Source organism: Oncorhynchus gorbuscha, linkage group LG15 (assembly GCF_021184085.1).
Source record: "Oncorhynchus gorbuscha isolate QuinsamMale2020 ecotype Even-year linkage group LG15, OgorEven_v1.0, whole genome shotgun sequence".
Lineage (NCBI taxonomy): Eukaryota > Metazoa > Chordata > Actinopteri > Salmoniformes > Salmonidae > Oncorhynchus > Oncorhynchus gorbuscha.
The window spans coordinates 2,260,456-2,277,321 of record NC_060187.1 but is presented as its reverse complement, the minus strand read 5'-3'; the positions used below and the strand labels follow the sequence as shown (position 1 = coordinate 2,277,321).

Here is a 16,866-nt window from a genome sequence, read left to right as displayed (position 1 = left end):
AAGACAGTCAGTAGTTCACACACCAACTAGGCTACAGGGAAGACAGTCAGCAGTTCACACACCAACTAGGCTACAGGGAAGACAGTCAGCAGTTCACACACCAACTAGGCTACAGGGAAGACGGTTAGCAGTTCACACACCAACTAGGCTACAGGGAAGACAGTCAGCAGTTCACACACAAACTAGGCTACAGGGAAGAGAGTCAGCAGTTCACACACCAACTAGGCTACAGGGAAGAAAGTCAGCAGTTCACACACCAACTAGGCTACAGGGAAGACAGTTAGCAGTTCACACACCAACTAGGCTACAGGGAAGACAGTCAGCAGTTCACACACCAACTAGGCTACAGGGAAGACAGTTAGCAGTTCACACACCAACTAGGCTACAGGGAAGACGCAGTTCACACACCAGCAGTTCACACACCAACTAGGCTACAGGGAAGACAGTCAGCAGTTCACACACAAACTAGGCTACAGGGAAGAGAGTCAGCAGTTCACACACCAACTAGGCTACAGGGAAGACAGTCAGCTGTTCACACACCAACTAGGCTACAGGGAAGACAGTCAGCACTTCAAGTAGATGGCCCTAGCTAGCAAAAAGACAGTACTAGACCACAGATGAAGGCAAAAAAATAAATGTATCACTCCTGGAGATATCAGGAGTCCTCTAACTATAGAAGGAAATGCAACACAACAATATCATAAAACATGGAGTGTCTCGGATTTACGTACAGGATAATCCGCAATGCTCTGAGACCAGGTTGGTCCTCAGGAGGTGTTCTTACCAGTCAGCGCCATGCAGAAAGCTAGCTATTGGCTGAGGAGTGCTATGTGCTACACATCTACAGCAGCTGGAAGGAGACAGGCCACATGTTTTTGGTTGGGATTTATAAAACATTACAACTGTGCAGTTGAAACTACACTTAGTATACAAAACATTAAAACACAACAGCTGCTCTTTCCAGCTGAAAGCTATGATCCCTTATTGATGTAACGTGTTATTAAATCCACTTCAATCTGTGTAGATGAAGGGGAGGAGACATGTAGATGAAGGGGAGGAGACATGTAGATGAAGGGGAGGAGACATGTAGATGAAGGGGAGGAGACACGTAGATGAAGGGGAGGAGACATGTAGATGAAGGGGAGGAGACATGTAGATGAAGGGGAGGGGACATGTAGATGAAGGGGAGGAGACATGTAGATGAAGGGGAGGGGACATGTAGATGAAGGGGAGGAGACATGTAGATGAAGGGGAGGAGACATGTAGATGAAGGGGAGGAGACAGGTTATAGAAGGATTTTAAAGTCTTGAGACAAATGACACATTGCTTGTGTATGTGTACCATTCAGAGGGTGAATGGGCAAGACAAAGACCTAAGTGCCTTTGAACAGGGTATGGCAGTAGGTGCCAGGCGCACCGGTTTGTAGAACTGCACCACCCAAAGGACATCAGCCAACTTGACACAACTGTCGGAAGCATCAGAGTTAACATGCCAGCATCCCTGTGGGACACTCTTCCGACACTTTATAGAGTCCACGCCCCGACAAATCGAGGCTGTTCTGAGGGCAAAGGGAAGGGTGGAACTCGATATTAGGAAGGTGTTCCTAGTGCTTGGTATACTCAGTGTATAATTCATAGAAGGGGAATTAAAGTGAAGCATTTTGTCATAAGAATGTCAGTGAAGATGGAGTTGAATGTTAATACGATGACAGCGTAGAGTTAATACGATGACAGCGTAGAGTTAATACGATGACAGCGTAGAGTTAATACGATGACAGCGTAGAGTTAATACGATGACAGCGTAGAGTTAATACGATGACAGCGTAGAGTTAATACGATGACAGCGTAGAGTTAATACGATGACAGCGTAGAGTTAATACGATGACAGCGTAGAGTTAATACGATGACAGCGTAGAGTTAATACGATGACAGCGTAGAGTTAATACGATGACAGCGTAGAGTTAATACGATGACAGCGTAGAGTTAATACGATGACAGCGTAGAGTTTACGATGACAGCGTAGAGTTAATACGATGACAGCGTAGAGTTAATACGATGACAGCGTAGAGTTAATACGATGACAGCGTAGAGTTAATACGATGACAGCGTAGAGTTAATACGATGACAGCGTAGAGTTAATACGATGACAGTGTAGAGTTAATACGATGACAGTGTAGAGTTAATACGATGACAGTGTAGAGTTAATACGATGACAGTGTCCACAGATACGATGACAGTGTCCACAGATACGATGACACAGAGACAGGGTTAAAAATGTATTATTTTATTTTGCATTATGTTGACACATCAAGTGTTTAATTAAAATGTTTGTACTTTCCTTAATTTCCATTATATCAAAATAAACCAGGCAGCAAACAACTAAATACAATCGCATTCAGAAAGTATTCACAGCGGTTGGACTTTATCCACATTTTGTCTTAAAGCCTGAATTGAAAACAAATTAAATAGAGATTCTTCACTATGAGGCCAACGGGGACTTGAAAACAGTTTGTGAGTTTAATGGCTGTGATGGGAGAAAACTGAGGACATTGTAGTTACTCCACAATACTAACCTAAATGACAGAGTGAAAAGAAGTAAGCCTGTACGGAATAAAAACTATTCCAAAACATGGATCACGTTTGCAATAAGGCACTAAAAGTAAAACTGCAAAAAATGTGGCAAAGAAATTCACTTTATACCCTGAATAAAAAGTGTTATGTTTGGGGCAAATTCAACACATCACTAAAGTAAGTACAAATCTTCATATAATCAATATGTGTTGTGCATAGTGGCGGTTGCATCATGTTATGGGTATGCTTGTCATCAGGAAGGACTAGAGAAAGCCTGGTTCAGTCTGCTTTCCAACAGACACTGAGAGTCAAATTGACCTTTCAGCAGGAGAATAACTGAAAACACAAGGCCAAATGTATACTGGAGTTGTTACCCAAGATGACATTGAAGGTTCCTGAGTAACCTAGTTACCGTTTTGATTTAAAATCTGCTTGAAAATCTACGGCAAGACGTTCAAGTGGCTGTCTAGCAATTATCAACAACCAATTGACAGAACTGTGCACATATTGTACGATCCAGGTGTGCAAATCTCTTACAGACTTATTCAGAAACGGGATTTCTGACATGTATTGATTTAGGGGTGTGAATACTGATGTAAATTGCATCGATTTTATTTAATACATTTGCTAAAATTGTGGGGTATTGTATGTAAAACGGTGGGAAAAAAATAATTCATATTGAATCTATTTTGAATTCAGGCAGTAAAACACAAGACTGTTGTACACATCACAGGATATCAAACCAAACCATTAAACCCTTCCTGCAAAGACTGTTGTACACATCACAAGATGTCAAACCAAACCATTAAACCCTTCCTGCAAAGACTGTTGTAGACATCACAAGATGTCAAACCAAACCATTAAACCCTTCCTGCAAAGACTGTTGTAGACATCACAAGATGTCAAACCAAACCATTAAACCCTTCCTGCAAAGACTGTTGTACACATCACAAGATGTCAAACCAAACCATTAAACCCTTCCCGCCAAGACTGTTGTACACATTATTGGATATTAAACCAAAAATGTTCTGCATGGCTTGGCAGGCTTTCAGGTGTATAGCATAATGAAAACCAAACCACAGTCACACCAAATCAAACACCAACGAACCAAAAATACTTCAGAGAATAACACACTGTTCTGAGCATCGATGTGGCACATCAATTCAGTGTTATTATTATAAAACACTTTTCTCCAAGTCAATATTTCACATTATATGGGTCAGATGAACTGTGAAGTCAGATTAGGGTTGCAGAATGCTGCTAACGTTCCCAGGTTTCAGATGAACTGTGAAGTTAGATTAGGGTTGCAGAATGCTGCTAACGTTCCCAGGTTTCAGATGAACTGTGAAGTCAGATTAGGGTTGCAGAATGCTGCTAACGTTCCCAGGTTTCAGATGAACTGTGAAGTCAGATTAGGGTTGCAGAATGCTGCTAACGTTCCCAGGTTTTCCAAAACTCCTTGTTGGAAGATTCTGGATTTCCTCTTTATTCCCTCCAGATTCTAGGACTCTTCCAACCGGGATTTCTGTAAAACCGAGGGCTTTCTGTAAAACCAAGGGCTTTCCGGAAAACCAAGGCATGTCTGGAAAACCAAGGCATGTCTGGAAAACCAAGGCATGTCTGGAAAACCAAGGCATGTCTGGAAAACCAAGGCATGTCTGGAAAACCAAGGCATGTCTGTAAAACCAAGGCATGTCTGTAAAACCAAGGCATGTCTGTAAAACCAAGGCATGTCTGTAAAACCAAGGCATGTCTGTAAAACCAAGGGATGTCTGTAAAACCAAGGGATGTCTGTAAAACCAAGGGATGTCTGTAAAACCAAGGGATGTCTGTAAAACCAAGGGATTTCTGTAAAACCAAGGGATTTTGGGTAAAACATTTCCCCCCCAAATGTTTTTGCAACTGTAAGTGAGAGTACATCTACCAAAGAACTAACATGACTTGACAATTCACTGGAGCTTTTGTAAAGCGAATTACTTACTTTGTGTCTGTAACCATGCATTAAAATAAAATACAAAAAACTGAAAGCACTCCGTCAGGGCTAAGAGAGTGTGCTCTGTTTTGTCTGGCGTACAAAATGAACATTGCAAAAAACATATAGGTATTGAACAGCAAGCTATTCAACACATTAGAAAGAGTGCAGGACCACAGCCAAAAGTAGCAGGGAGATTTGCCAAAGAGGCAGCAGGTACAGACGACGATGCAACGCCATCATACATAAGGGTTGCGCCCCCAAATGGCACCCTATTCCCTATGTAGGGGCCCTGGTGAAAAGTAGTGCACTATGTTGGGAATAGGGTGCCACTTGCATAGCTTACAGCAGAGCAGGAACACTGTGTTGGTGTACTGGTTAGAATAGTCCTGTGCCTTACGCGACACCACGCTAACACGTCATATGAACACCCCCCTTCAAGTACAGTGAAAAAGTATTTCACAGTACTTGTGCACGTGACAATAAAACTTGAAACAAAGCATTATAGAGGTCTATGAGCAGCTATAAAACACCTGGAAGGCATTATAATGCATTATGCATAGCTCATAAATGTACTTTTCAATGCATTATGAAGAGGGTATTATATTAGGAAGTGTTACCGACAACACTGCTGGCATTAAAGAAAATCATAAACTACCATAATGTCCTAAGACGGCAGTATACAGTAATGTATATACCATTCACTAACATTCAGAAGGTCTAGTTAAGTGCACTTTCACAACAATCAATGATAACCTGCTTCTTCTTCTTCTTAATTTTTATTTATTTTTTACACATCAAATAAACCAAGCGAGCTCCAGTAAGAATTATAACTGATTTCAACAGCTTGAATAACCTAGAATGTAAGGAGAAGGTTCTACGTATATTAAATGGATCTGAGGGGGGGAGGCTAGATCGAATGTCTGCTAGTTGAGTCTATTTGCTGTTCAGGCACACAGTCTCTGGAGCACTTCCTTGTCGTAATGCCACATTAATTTCAACTGTTGCATCATTGTATAATTCCTTCCTTCTCCATTACAAAACATAAAACCATTGAACTGAAGACAGGAAGTTTTTGTTTTGTTTTTGCAGAGTTGTCATTTTTGCTTGTTTCACAGCATTCCAAATCCTTTGGCATAAGTGATGGCTTTGAGAAGTCTCTCCTTCAGTTTCTCCTTTGAATCGTATTCAGGGAGCAGCAAAGCATTAAAACACGTGTGAGAAGTAGGTAACCTGACGAGACAGAGAGAGGGACAGAGAGAGAGAGAGAGGGGTATAGAGCAACAGAAGTTACAGATCTATCCAAGTAATCTGGGAGGCCCCAATGAAACAGGTCAGGTAAGAGATATGATTCTGCATCCAAAATGACACCCTACTGCAGGGTTCCCAACTGGCGGCCCACGGGCTGAATTTGGCCCCAGGGTGGTTTTATTTGGCCCCCCAAACTTTTCTGAGCAAAAAATAAAGAAATACTTTTAACATTTTCATTGTTGGACATAAAAGATTGTAAAAACACCAGGAAATAGGCTGATTTTAATTTAACACATCTGTATTCCAAGTTTTCCCACGCATAATAGAGAGACATTTACAAATGTAAGCATGGTTTGAAAGAATTCGGTTTTAGTGGTCTTCTTGCAGTGAATGTGCAGACGACAAATTATCGTGCAGGACCATCCGCACAAGAAAAAAAAATGGTCCCCTGCTGAATCTAGAAGATGATCCCTGCTCTAGTTGTTCTAATCTAGTAGATGATCCCTGCTCTAATCTAATAGATGATCCCTGCTCTAGTTGTTCTAATCTAGTAGATGATCCCTGCTCTAATCTAATAGATGATCCCTGCTCTAGTTGTTCTAATCTAGTAGATGATCCCTGCTCTAGTTGTTCTAATCTAGTAGATGATCCCTGCTCTAATCTAATAGATGATCCCTGCTCTAGTTGTTCTAATCTAGTAGATGATCCCTGCTCTAGTTGTTCTAATCTAGTAGATGATCCCTGCCCTAGTTGTTCTAATCTAGTAGATGATCCCTGTTCTAGTTGTTCTAATATAGTAGATGATCCCTGCTCTAGTTGTTCTAATCTAGTAGATGATCCCTGCTCTAGTTGCTCTAATCTAGTAGATGATCCCTGCTCTAGTTGTTCTAATCTAGTAGATGATCCCTGCTCTAGTTCTAATCTAGTAGATGATCCCTGCTCTAATCTAGTAGATGATCCCTGCTCTAGTTGTTCTAATCTAGTAGATCCCTGCTCTAGTTGTTCTAATCTAGTAGATGATCCCTACTCTAATCTAGTAGATGATCCCTGCTCTAGTTGCTCTAATCTAGTAGATGATCCCTGCTCTAGTTGTTCTAATCTAGTAGATGATCCCTGCTCTAGTTGTTCTAATCTAGTAGATGATCCCTGCTCTAGTTGTTCTAATCTAGTAGATGATCCCTGCTCTAGTTGTTCTAATCTAGTAGATGATCCCTGCTCTAGTTGTTCTAATCTAGTAGATGATCCCTGCTCTAGTTCTAATCTAGTAGATGATCCCTGCTCTAGTTCTAATCTAGTAGATGATCCCTGCTCTAATCTAGTAGATGATCCCTGCTCTAGTAGATGATCCCTGCTCTAGTAGATGATCCCTGCTCTAATCTAGTAGATGATCCCTGCTCTAGTTGTTCTAATCTAGTAGATGATCCCTGCTCTAGTTGTTCTAATCTAGTAGATGATCCCTGCTCTAGTTCTAATCTAGTAGATGATCCCTGCTCTAGTTCTAATCTAGTAGATGATCCCTGTTCTAATCTAGTAGATGATCCCTACTCTAGTTGTTCTAATCTAGTAGATGATCCCTGCTCTAATCTAGTAGATGATCCCTGCTCTAGTTGTTCTAATCTAGTAGATGATCCCTGCTCTAGTTGTTCTAATCTAGTAGATGATCCCTGCTCTAGTTGTTCTAATCTAGTAGATGATCCCTGCCCTAGTTGTTCTAATCTAGTAGATGATCCCTGCTCTAGTTGTTCTAATCTAGTAGATGATCCCTGTCCTAGTTGTTCTAATCTAGTAGATGATCCCTGCTCTAGTTGCTCTAATCTAGTAGATGATCCCTGCTCTAGTTCTAATCTAGTAGATGATCCCTGCTCTAATCTAGTAGATGATCCCTGCTCTAATCTAGTAGATGATCCCTGCTCTAGTTGTTCTAATCTAGTAGATGATCCCTGCTCTAGTTGTTCTAATCTAGTAGATGATCCATGCTCTAGTTGTTCTAATCTAGTAGATGATCCCTGCTCTAGTTGTTCTAATCTAGTAGATGATCCCTGCTCTAGTTGTTCTAATCTAGTAGATGATCCCTGCTCTAGTTGTTCTAATCTAGTAGATGATCCCTGCTCTAGTTGTTCTAATCTAGTAGATGATCCCTGCTCTAGTTGTTCTAATCTAGTAGATGATCCCTGCTCTAGTTGTTCTAATCTAGTAGATGATCCCTGCTCTAGTTGTTCTAATCTAGTAGATGATCCCTGCTCTAGTTGTTCTAATCTAGTAGATGATCCCTGCTCTAATCTAGTAGATGATCCCTGCTCTAGTTGTTCTAATCTAGTAGATGATCCCTGCTCTAGTTGTTCTAATCTAGTAGATGATCCCTGCTCTAGTTGTTCTAATCTAGTAGATGATCCCTGCTCTAGTTCTAATCTAGTAGATGATCCCTGCCCTAGTTGTTCTAATCTAGTAGATGATCCCTGCTCTAGTTGTTCTAATCTAGTAGATGATCCCTGCTCTAGTTGTTCTAATCTAGTAGATGATCCCTACTCTAGTTGTTCTAATCTAGTAGATGATCCCTGCTCTAATCTAGTAGATGATCCCCGCTCTAATCTAGTAGATTATCCCTGCTCTAGTTGTTCTAATCTAGTAGATGATCCCTACTCTAGTTGTTCTAATCTAGTAGATGATCCCTGCTCTAATCTAGTAGATGATCCCTGCTCTAATCTAGTAGATGATCCCCGCTCTAATCTAGTAGATGATCCCTGCTCTAGTTGTTCTAATCTAGTAGATGATCCCTGCTCTAGTTGTTCTAATCTAGTAGATGATCCCTGCTCTAGTTCTAATCTAGTAGATGATCCCTGCTCTAATCTAGTAGATGATCCCTGCTCTAGTTGTTCTAATCTAGTAGATGATCCCTGCTCTAGTTGTTCTAATCTAGTAGATGATCCCTGCTCTAGTTGTTCTAATCTAGTAGATGATCCCTGCTCTAATCTAGTAGATGATCCCTGCTCTAGTTGTTCTAATCTAGTAGATGATCCCTGCTCTAGTTGTTCTAATCTAGTAGATGATCCCTGCTCTAGTTGTTCTAATCTAGTAGATGATGAGTTCCTAGTAGATGATCCCTGCCCTAGTTGTTCTAATCTAGTAGATGATCCCTGCTCTAGTTGTTCTAATCTAGTAGATGATCCCTGCTCTAGTTGTTCTAATCTAGTAGATGATCCCTACTCTAGTTGTTCTAATCTAGTAGATGATCCCTGCTCTAATCTAGTAGATGATCCCCGCTCTAATCTAGTAGATGATCCCTGCTCTAGTTGTTCTAATCTAGTAGATGATCCCTACTCTAGTTGTTCTAATCTAGTAGATGATCCCTGCTCTTATCTAGTAGATGATCCCTACTCTAGTTGTTCTAATCTAGTAGATGATCCCTGCTCTAATCTAGTAGATGATCCCTGCTCTAGTTGTTCTAATCTAGTAGATGATCCCTGCTCTAGTTGTTCTAATCTAGTAGATGATCCCTGCTCTAGTTGTTCTAATCTAGTAGATGATCCCTGCTCTAGTTGTTCTAATCTAGTAGATGATCCCTGCTCTAGTTGTTCTAATCTACAGTGCATTCGGAAAGTATTCAAACCCCTTTACTTTTTCCACATTTTGTTACGTTACATCCTTATTCTAAAATGTATTAAAAAAACAAATCTACACACAGTACCCAATACTGACAAAGTGAAAACAGGTTAATATTTTTTTTCAAATTTATAAATTATAAAAAACAGAAATACCTTATTTACATAAGTATTCAGACCCTTTGCTATGAGACTCGAAATTGAGCTCAGATGCATTCTGTTTTCATTAATCATCCTTGAGATGTTTGTACAACTTGATTTGAGTCCACATGTGGTAAATTCAACTGATTGGACATGATTTGGAAAGGCAAACATCTGTCTGTATAAGGTCCCACAGTAGACAGTGCATGTCAGAGGAAAAACCAAGACAAGATGTCGAATTAATTAATTGTCCGTAGAGCTCCAAAACAGGATTGTTCCGAGAGACATATCTGGGGAAAAAAATCCTGTTGCATTTAAGGTCCCCAAGAACACAGTGGCCTCCATCATTCTTAAAGGTAAGAAGTTTGGAACCACCAAGACTCTTTCTAGAGTTGGCCACCCAGCCAAACTGAGCAATCGGGGGAGAAGGGCCTTGTTCAGGGAGGTGACCAAGAACCCAATGGTCACCCTGACAGCTCCAGAGTTCCTCTGTGGAGATGGGAGAACATTCCAGAAGGACAACCATCTCTGCAGCACTCCACCAATCAGGCCTTTTTGGTAGAGTGGCCAGACGGAAGCCACTCTTCAGTAAAAGGCACATGACAGCCCACATGGAGTTTGCCAAAAGGCACCTAAAGACTCTCAGACAATGAAAAACAAGATTCTCTGGTCTGATGAAACCAAGATTGAACTCTTTGGCCTGAATGCCAAGCATCATGTCTGAAGTAAACCTGGCACCATCCCAACGGTGAAGCATGGTGGTGGTAGCATCATGCTGTGGGGATGTTTTTCAGCAGCAGGGACTGGGAGACTAGTCAGGATCGAGGGAAAGATTAACAGAGCAAAGTACAGAGAGATCCTTGATGAAAAACTAGCCCAGGAACTCAGACTGGGGAGAAGATTCACCTTCCAACAGGACAACAACCCTAAGCACAAGGCCAAGACAAGTCTCTGAATGTCCTTGAGTGGCCCAGCCAGAACTTGAACCTGATCGAACATCTCTGGAGAGACCTGAAAACAATTGTGCAGCAACGCTCCCCATCCAACCTGACAGAGCTTGAGAGGATCTGCAGTGAAGAATGGGAGAAACTACCCAAATACAGGTGTGCCAAGCTTGTAGCGTCATTCCCAAGAAGACTCCAGGCTGAAATCATTGCCAAAGGTTCTTCAACAAAGCACAGAGTAAAGAGTCTGAATATTCATGGTAATGTGATCCGTTTTTAAAATTTGTGTGTGCAGCAGTCTTCATCGACCTGGCCAAGGCTTTCGACTCTGTCAATCACCATATTCTTATCGGCAGACTCAATAGCTTTGGTTTCTCTAATGACTGCCTCGCCTGGTTCACCAACTACTTTGCAGACAGAGTTCAGTGTGTCAAATAGGAGGGCATGTTGTACGGACCTCTGTGACAGTCTATGTGGGTACCACAGGGTTCAATTCTCGGGCCGACTCTTTTCTCTGTATATATCAATGATGTCGCTTTTGCTGCGGGCGATTCCCTGATCCACCTCTCCGCAGACGACACCATTCTGTATACTTCTGGCCCTTCCTTGGACACTGTGCTAACTACCCTCCAAACGAGCTTCAATGCCATAAAACAATCCTTCCGTGGCCTCCAACTGCTCTTAACTGCTCTCTACTCAGCAAACTGGATGCAGTCTATCACAGTGCAATCCGTTTTGTTACCAAATCAGCTTATACCACCCACCACTCACTGCGACCTGTATGCTCTAGTCGGCTGGCCCTCGCTACATATTCGTCGCCAGACCCACTGGCTCCAGGTCATCTACAAGTCCATGCTAGGTAAAGCTCCGCCTTATCTCAGTTCATTGGTCACAATAACAACACCACCCGTAGCACGCGCTCCAGCAGGTGTATCTCACTGATCATCCCCAAAGCCAACACCTCATTTGGCCGCCTTTCCTTCCAGTTCTCTGCTGCCAGTGACTGGAACGAATGGCAAAAATCGCTGAAGTTGGAGACTTTTATTTCCCTCACCAACTTCAACCGTCAGCTATCTGAGCAGCTAACCGATCGCTGCAGCTGTACATAGTCCATCTGTAAATAGCCCCATACTGTTTTTATTTATTTACTTTTCTGCTCTTTTGCACACTAGTATCTCTACTTGCACATCATCATCTGCTCATTTATCACTCCAGTGTTAATCTGCTAAATTGTAATTATTCGCTCCCATGGCCTATTTATTACCTTACCTCCTCATGCCTTTTGAACACACTGTATATAGACTTTCTTTTCTCTACTCTGTCATTGACTTGTTGACTTGTTTATTGTGTTATTGGCTTGTTTATTGTTTACTCCATGTGTAACTCTGTGTTGTTGTCTGTGTCACACTGCTATGCTTTACCTTGGCCAGGTCGCAATTGTAAATGAGAACTTGTTCTCAACTAGCCTCCCTGGTTAAATAAAGGTGTTCTCAACTAGCCTACCTGGTTAAATAAAGGTGTTCTCAACTGGCCTCCCTGGTTAAATAAAGGTGTTCTCAACTGGCCTACCTGGTTAAATAAAGGTGTTCTCAACTGGCCTACCTGGTTAAATAAAGGTGTTCAACTAGCCTACCTGGTTAAATAAAGGTGTTCTCAACTGGCCTACCTGGTTAAATAAAGGTGTTCTCAACTGGCCTACCTGGTTAAATAAAGGTGTTCTCAACTGGCCTCCCTGGTTAAATAAAGGTGTTCTCAACTGGCCTCCCTGGTTAAATAAAGGTGTTCTCAACTGGCCTACCTGGTTAAATAAAGGTGTTCAACTAGCCTACCTGGTTAAATAAAGGTGTTCTCAACTGGCCTCCCTGGTTAAATAAAGGTGTTCTCAACTGGCCTACCTGGTTAAATAAAGGTGTTCTCAACTGGCCTACCTGGTTGAATAAAGGTGTTCTCAACTGGCCTACCTGGTTAAATAAAGGTGTTCTCAACTGGCCTCCCTGGTTAAATAAAGGTGTTCTCAACTGGCCTACCTGGTTAAATAAAGGTGTTCTCAACTGGCCTACCTGGTTGAATAAAGGTGTTCTCAACTGGCCTACCTGGTTAAATAAAGGTGTTCTCAACTGGCCTACCTGGTTAAATAAAGGTGTTCTCAACTAGCCTACCTGGTTAAATAAAGGTGTTCTCAACTGGCCTCCCTGGTTAAATAAAGGTGTTCTCAACTGGCCTACCTGGTTAAATAAAGGTGTTCTCAACTGGCCTACCTGGTTAAATAAAGGTGTTCTCAACTGGCCTACCTGGTTGAATAAAGGTGTTCTCAACTGGCCTACCTGGTTAAATAAAGGTGTTCTCAACTGGCCTCCCTGGTTAAATAAAGGTGTTCTCAACTGGCCTACCTGGTTGAATAAAGGTGTTCTCAACTGGCCTACCTGGTTAAATAAAGGTGTTCTCAACTGGCCTACCTGTTTAAATAAAAGGTGAAATAAAAAAATGCAAGATTTTTTTTTGTAATAAATGTGAAAAAAAAAGTATAAAACCTGTTTTTGCTTTGTCATTTGTTATTATTATATACTACATTTTAGAATAAAGCTGAAACGGGGTATAAATACTTTCGAATACACTGTATGGATTAGGCATAAAGTCTGAGTTATGTCCCAAATGGCATAATAAACACCCGTTTGGGTCAAAAGCAGGACTCTGGTCAGTAGTCGTGCACCATATAGGGACCTTGATGCCATTTGGCACCCGAGGCCTGGTCTCACCTGTCTGTGTCGGGGCCGTTCTTGGCGATGATCATCTTTAACTTGCCCAGGCCTCCTACGGGTGCTCTGTCAGTCCCCGTAGTAAACTGGAGGAACAGTCTCTTATCCTCCTCACCAAACGAATGCACCGTCTCCCAGAAGTCTCTATGAGTGAGAAATAAAGGAAAACAATTTAAAAAAAAAATTGTTGGTCTGGGTGAATATGGAATCTGTATTCCACGTTTTCCTAATAAAAACAGTAGTAGCTTCGGTATATGACAAAACATATGTGTGTGTGTGTGTGTGTAATAAGGCCCGAGAAGGTATATGGCCAACGGGGCTGTTCTTATGCACGACGCAACGTGGAGTCCTTAGCCGTGGTATATTGGCCATATACCACAAACCCCCAAGATGCCTTATTGCTATTATAAACTGGTTACCAACATAATTAGAGCCGTAAAAATACATGTTTTGTCGTACCAGTGGAATTCGGTCTGGCTGATATACCATATATATAGCATATTAACGATACATCATACATGATGCCAGGAGAACGCTACTTGCCCGAATGCATAGTGCCCACTGTAAAGTTTGGTGGAGGAGGAATAATGGTCTGGGGCTGTTTTTCATCATTTGGAATAGGCCTCCCAGTGAAGGGAAATCTTAACACTACAGCCTACAACAACATTCTAGACGATTCTGTGCCTTCAACTTTGTGGAAACAGTTTGGGGAAGGCCCTTTCCTGTTTCAGCATGACAATGCCCCAGTGCACAAAGTGAGATCCATACAGAAATGGTTTGTCGAGATCGGTGTAGAAGAACTTGACTGGCCTCCACAGAGCCCTGACCCCAACCCCATCGAACACCTTTGGGATGAATTGGAACTTCGACTGGCCTAATCACCAAACATCAGTGCCCGACCTCACTAATGCTCTTGTGGCATTAGGAAGCAAGTCCCCGCAGCAATGTTCCAACATCTAGTGGAAAGCCTTCCCAGAAGAGTGGAGGCTGTTATAGCAGCAATGTTCCAACATCTAGTGGAAAGCCTTCCCAGAAGAGTGGAGGCTGTTATAGCAGCAATGTTCCAACATCTAGTGGAAAGCCTTCCCAGAAGAGTGGAGGCTGTTATAGCAGCAAAGGGGGAACCAACTCCTTATTAATGCCCATGATTTTGGATTGAGATGTTAGACGAGTAGATCCACATACTCTTGATGTATATACACGGAACAAAAACATAAATGCAACAATTTCAAAGACTTTACAGAGTTGCAGCTCTCATATGAGGAAATCAGTCAATTGAAATAAATAAATAAGGCTCTATGGATTAGACATGACCGGGAATACAGATATGCATCTGTTGGTCACAGATACCTTATAAATATATATATATATATATATATATAATAAAAAGCGAATTAATTATTTAAAAATCCCACAATTTGATTTTCTGGATTTTTGTTTTAGATTCCGTCTCTCACAGTTGAAGTGTACCTATGATAAAAATTACAGACCTCTACATGCTTTGTAAGTAGGAAAACCTGCAAAATTGGCAGTGTATCAAATACATGTTCTCCCCACTGTATATATATATATATATATAATATAATATAATGAGTGTGATATATGCAGATCTATTATTCAAGAGAATTGAAAGAGATCTTTGTATAAAAATATAGAAATCATTGTCACAACATGGTAAAAAATGACATCAAAAACATGTTTTTTTACTTAATAATGCGACAATCCTTGCTGTAGCCTCCGTCATACTCTGTCGTTTCTTCAAGCGCTTGAAAGTCTAAATTCTGAGGAGGTAAGACCACAAGAGACAGTTAGATCAAGCTACATCAGGTGGCATAGAAAACAATAGTGCAGCTATGGATTTAATTGTCATATTTTATTGACGATATACACAAAATACTCTAATGTCAGAGTGGAAGAAAAATTCTAACATTTGTAAAAGAAAAAAAAGAAGTAAGTAAGTATTCAACACCCTGAGTTAATACATGTTAGAATCACCTTGGGCAGTGATTATAGTGCCGAGTCTTTCTGGGTAAGTCTCTAAGAGCGTTCCACACCTGAATTGTGCAACATTCTTCAAGCTCTGTCAAATTGGTTGTTCGTCATTGCTCGACAATCATTTTCAGGTCTAGCTATAGATTTTCAAGCAGATGTATGTCAAAACTCTCTTGGACACTCAGGAACATTCACTGTTAATCTTGGTAAGCAACTCCAGTTTAGATTTGGCCTTGTGTTTTAGGTTAATGTCCCGCTGAAAAGGTGAATTGATCTCCTAGTGTCTGGTGGAAAGCAGACTGAACCAGGTTTTCCTCTAGGATTTTGCCTGTGCTTAGCTTAGCTTTCTTCTCCCCCAGTCCTTTACAATTACAAGCATACCCATACCATGGGTATGGAACATATTCCAAAACAAGCATACCCATAACATGATGCAGCCACCACTATGCTTGAAAATATGGAGAGTGGTACTCAGTAATGTGTTGTATTTAAATAATGTGTTGTATTCAAGATAAAAAGTGAATTGCTTTGCCAATGTTTTTGCAGTATTACTTTAGTGTTGCAAACAGGATGCATGTTTTGGAATATTTTTTTTATTCTGCACAGGCTTCCTTTTCACTCTGTCATTTAGGTTAGTAGTGTGGAGTAACTACAATGTTTTTATTTAACTAGGCAAGACAGTTAAGAACAAATTCTTATTTACAATGACGGCCAAAGAGTTCAATCTTGGTTTCATCAGACCAGAGAATCTTGTTTTTCATTGTCTGAGAGTCTTTAGGTGCCTTTTGGCAAACTCCAAGTGGGCTGTCATGTGCCTCTTACTGAGGAGTGGTTTCCATCTCTTCACTCTACCATAAAGGCCTGATTGGTGGAGTGCTGCAGAGATGGTTGTCCTTCTGGAATGTTCTCCCATCTCCACAGAGGAACTCTGGAGCTCTGTCAGGGTGACCATTGGGTTCTTGGTCACCTCCCTGAACAAGTCCTTTCTCCCCCGATTGCTCAGTTTGGCCAGGTGGCCAACTCTAGAAAGAGTCTTGGTGGTTCCAAACTTCTTCCATTTAAGAATGATGGAGGTCACTGTGTTCTTCAATGCTCCAGAAATGTTTTGGTACCCTTTCCCAGATCTGTGCCTCGACACAATTCTGTCTCGAAGCTCTACGGTCAATTCCTTCAACCTTATGGCTTGGTTTTTGCTCTGACATACACTGACAAGGAGGTAAGGCAATAAATAGGCCACAGTGGTGAAGTAATTACAATTTAGCAATTAAACACTGGAGTGATAGATGTGCAGAAGATGAATGTGCAAGTAGAGATACTGGGGTACAAAGGAGCAAAAAATAAATAACAATATGGGGATGAGGTATTTGGACGGCCTACTTACAGATGGGCTATGTACAGGTACAATGGTCTGTGAGCTGCTCTGACAGCCGATGCTTAAAGTTAGTGAGGGAGATAGGAGTCTCCAGCTTCAGTGATTTTTGCAATTTGTTCCAGTCATTGGCAGCAGAGAACTGGAAGGAAAGGCGGCCAAAGGAGGAATTGGCTTTGGGGGTGACCAGTGAAATATACCTGCTGGAGCGCGTGCTATGGGTGGGTGCTGCTATGGTGACCAGTGAGTTGAGATAAGGCGGAGCTTTACCT

At 41.5% G+C, this 16,866-nt stretch overlaps 1 protein-coding gene across 5 annotated transcripts in view; it reads right to left on the bottom strand.

Moving 5' to 3' along the window:
• The window catches only part of LOC123996516 (ubiquitin-protein ligase E3A-like), a 46,147-nt gene that overhangs the window by 2,376 nt on the left and 26,905 nt on the right, over positions 1–16,866 (bottom strand). For 3 of the 5 annotated variants that reach the window (XM_046299913.1, XM_046299911.1, XM_046299914.1), the window contains exons 12-14: positions 14,941–15,014; positions 13,234–13,377; positions 2,263–5,775 (exon numbers count right to left, since the gene is read on the bottom strand). In XM_046299913.1, the coding sequence (XP_046155869.1) occupies positions 5,655–5,775; positions 13,234–13,377; positions 14,941–15,014 (339 nt within the window). In that variant the 3' untranslated portion in view covers positions 2,263–5,654. Of the gene's footprint in view, positions 1–2,262; positions 5,776–13,233; positions 13,378–14,940; positions 15,015–16,866 lie in introns of those variants that run through there. The other 2 variants (XR_006832004.1, XM_046299912.1) reach the window with 1 other exon arrangement.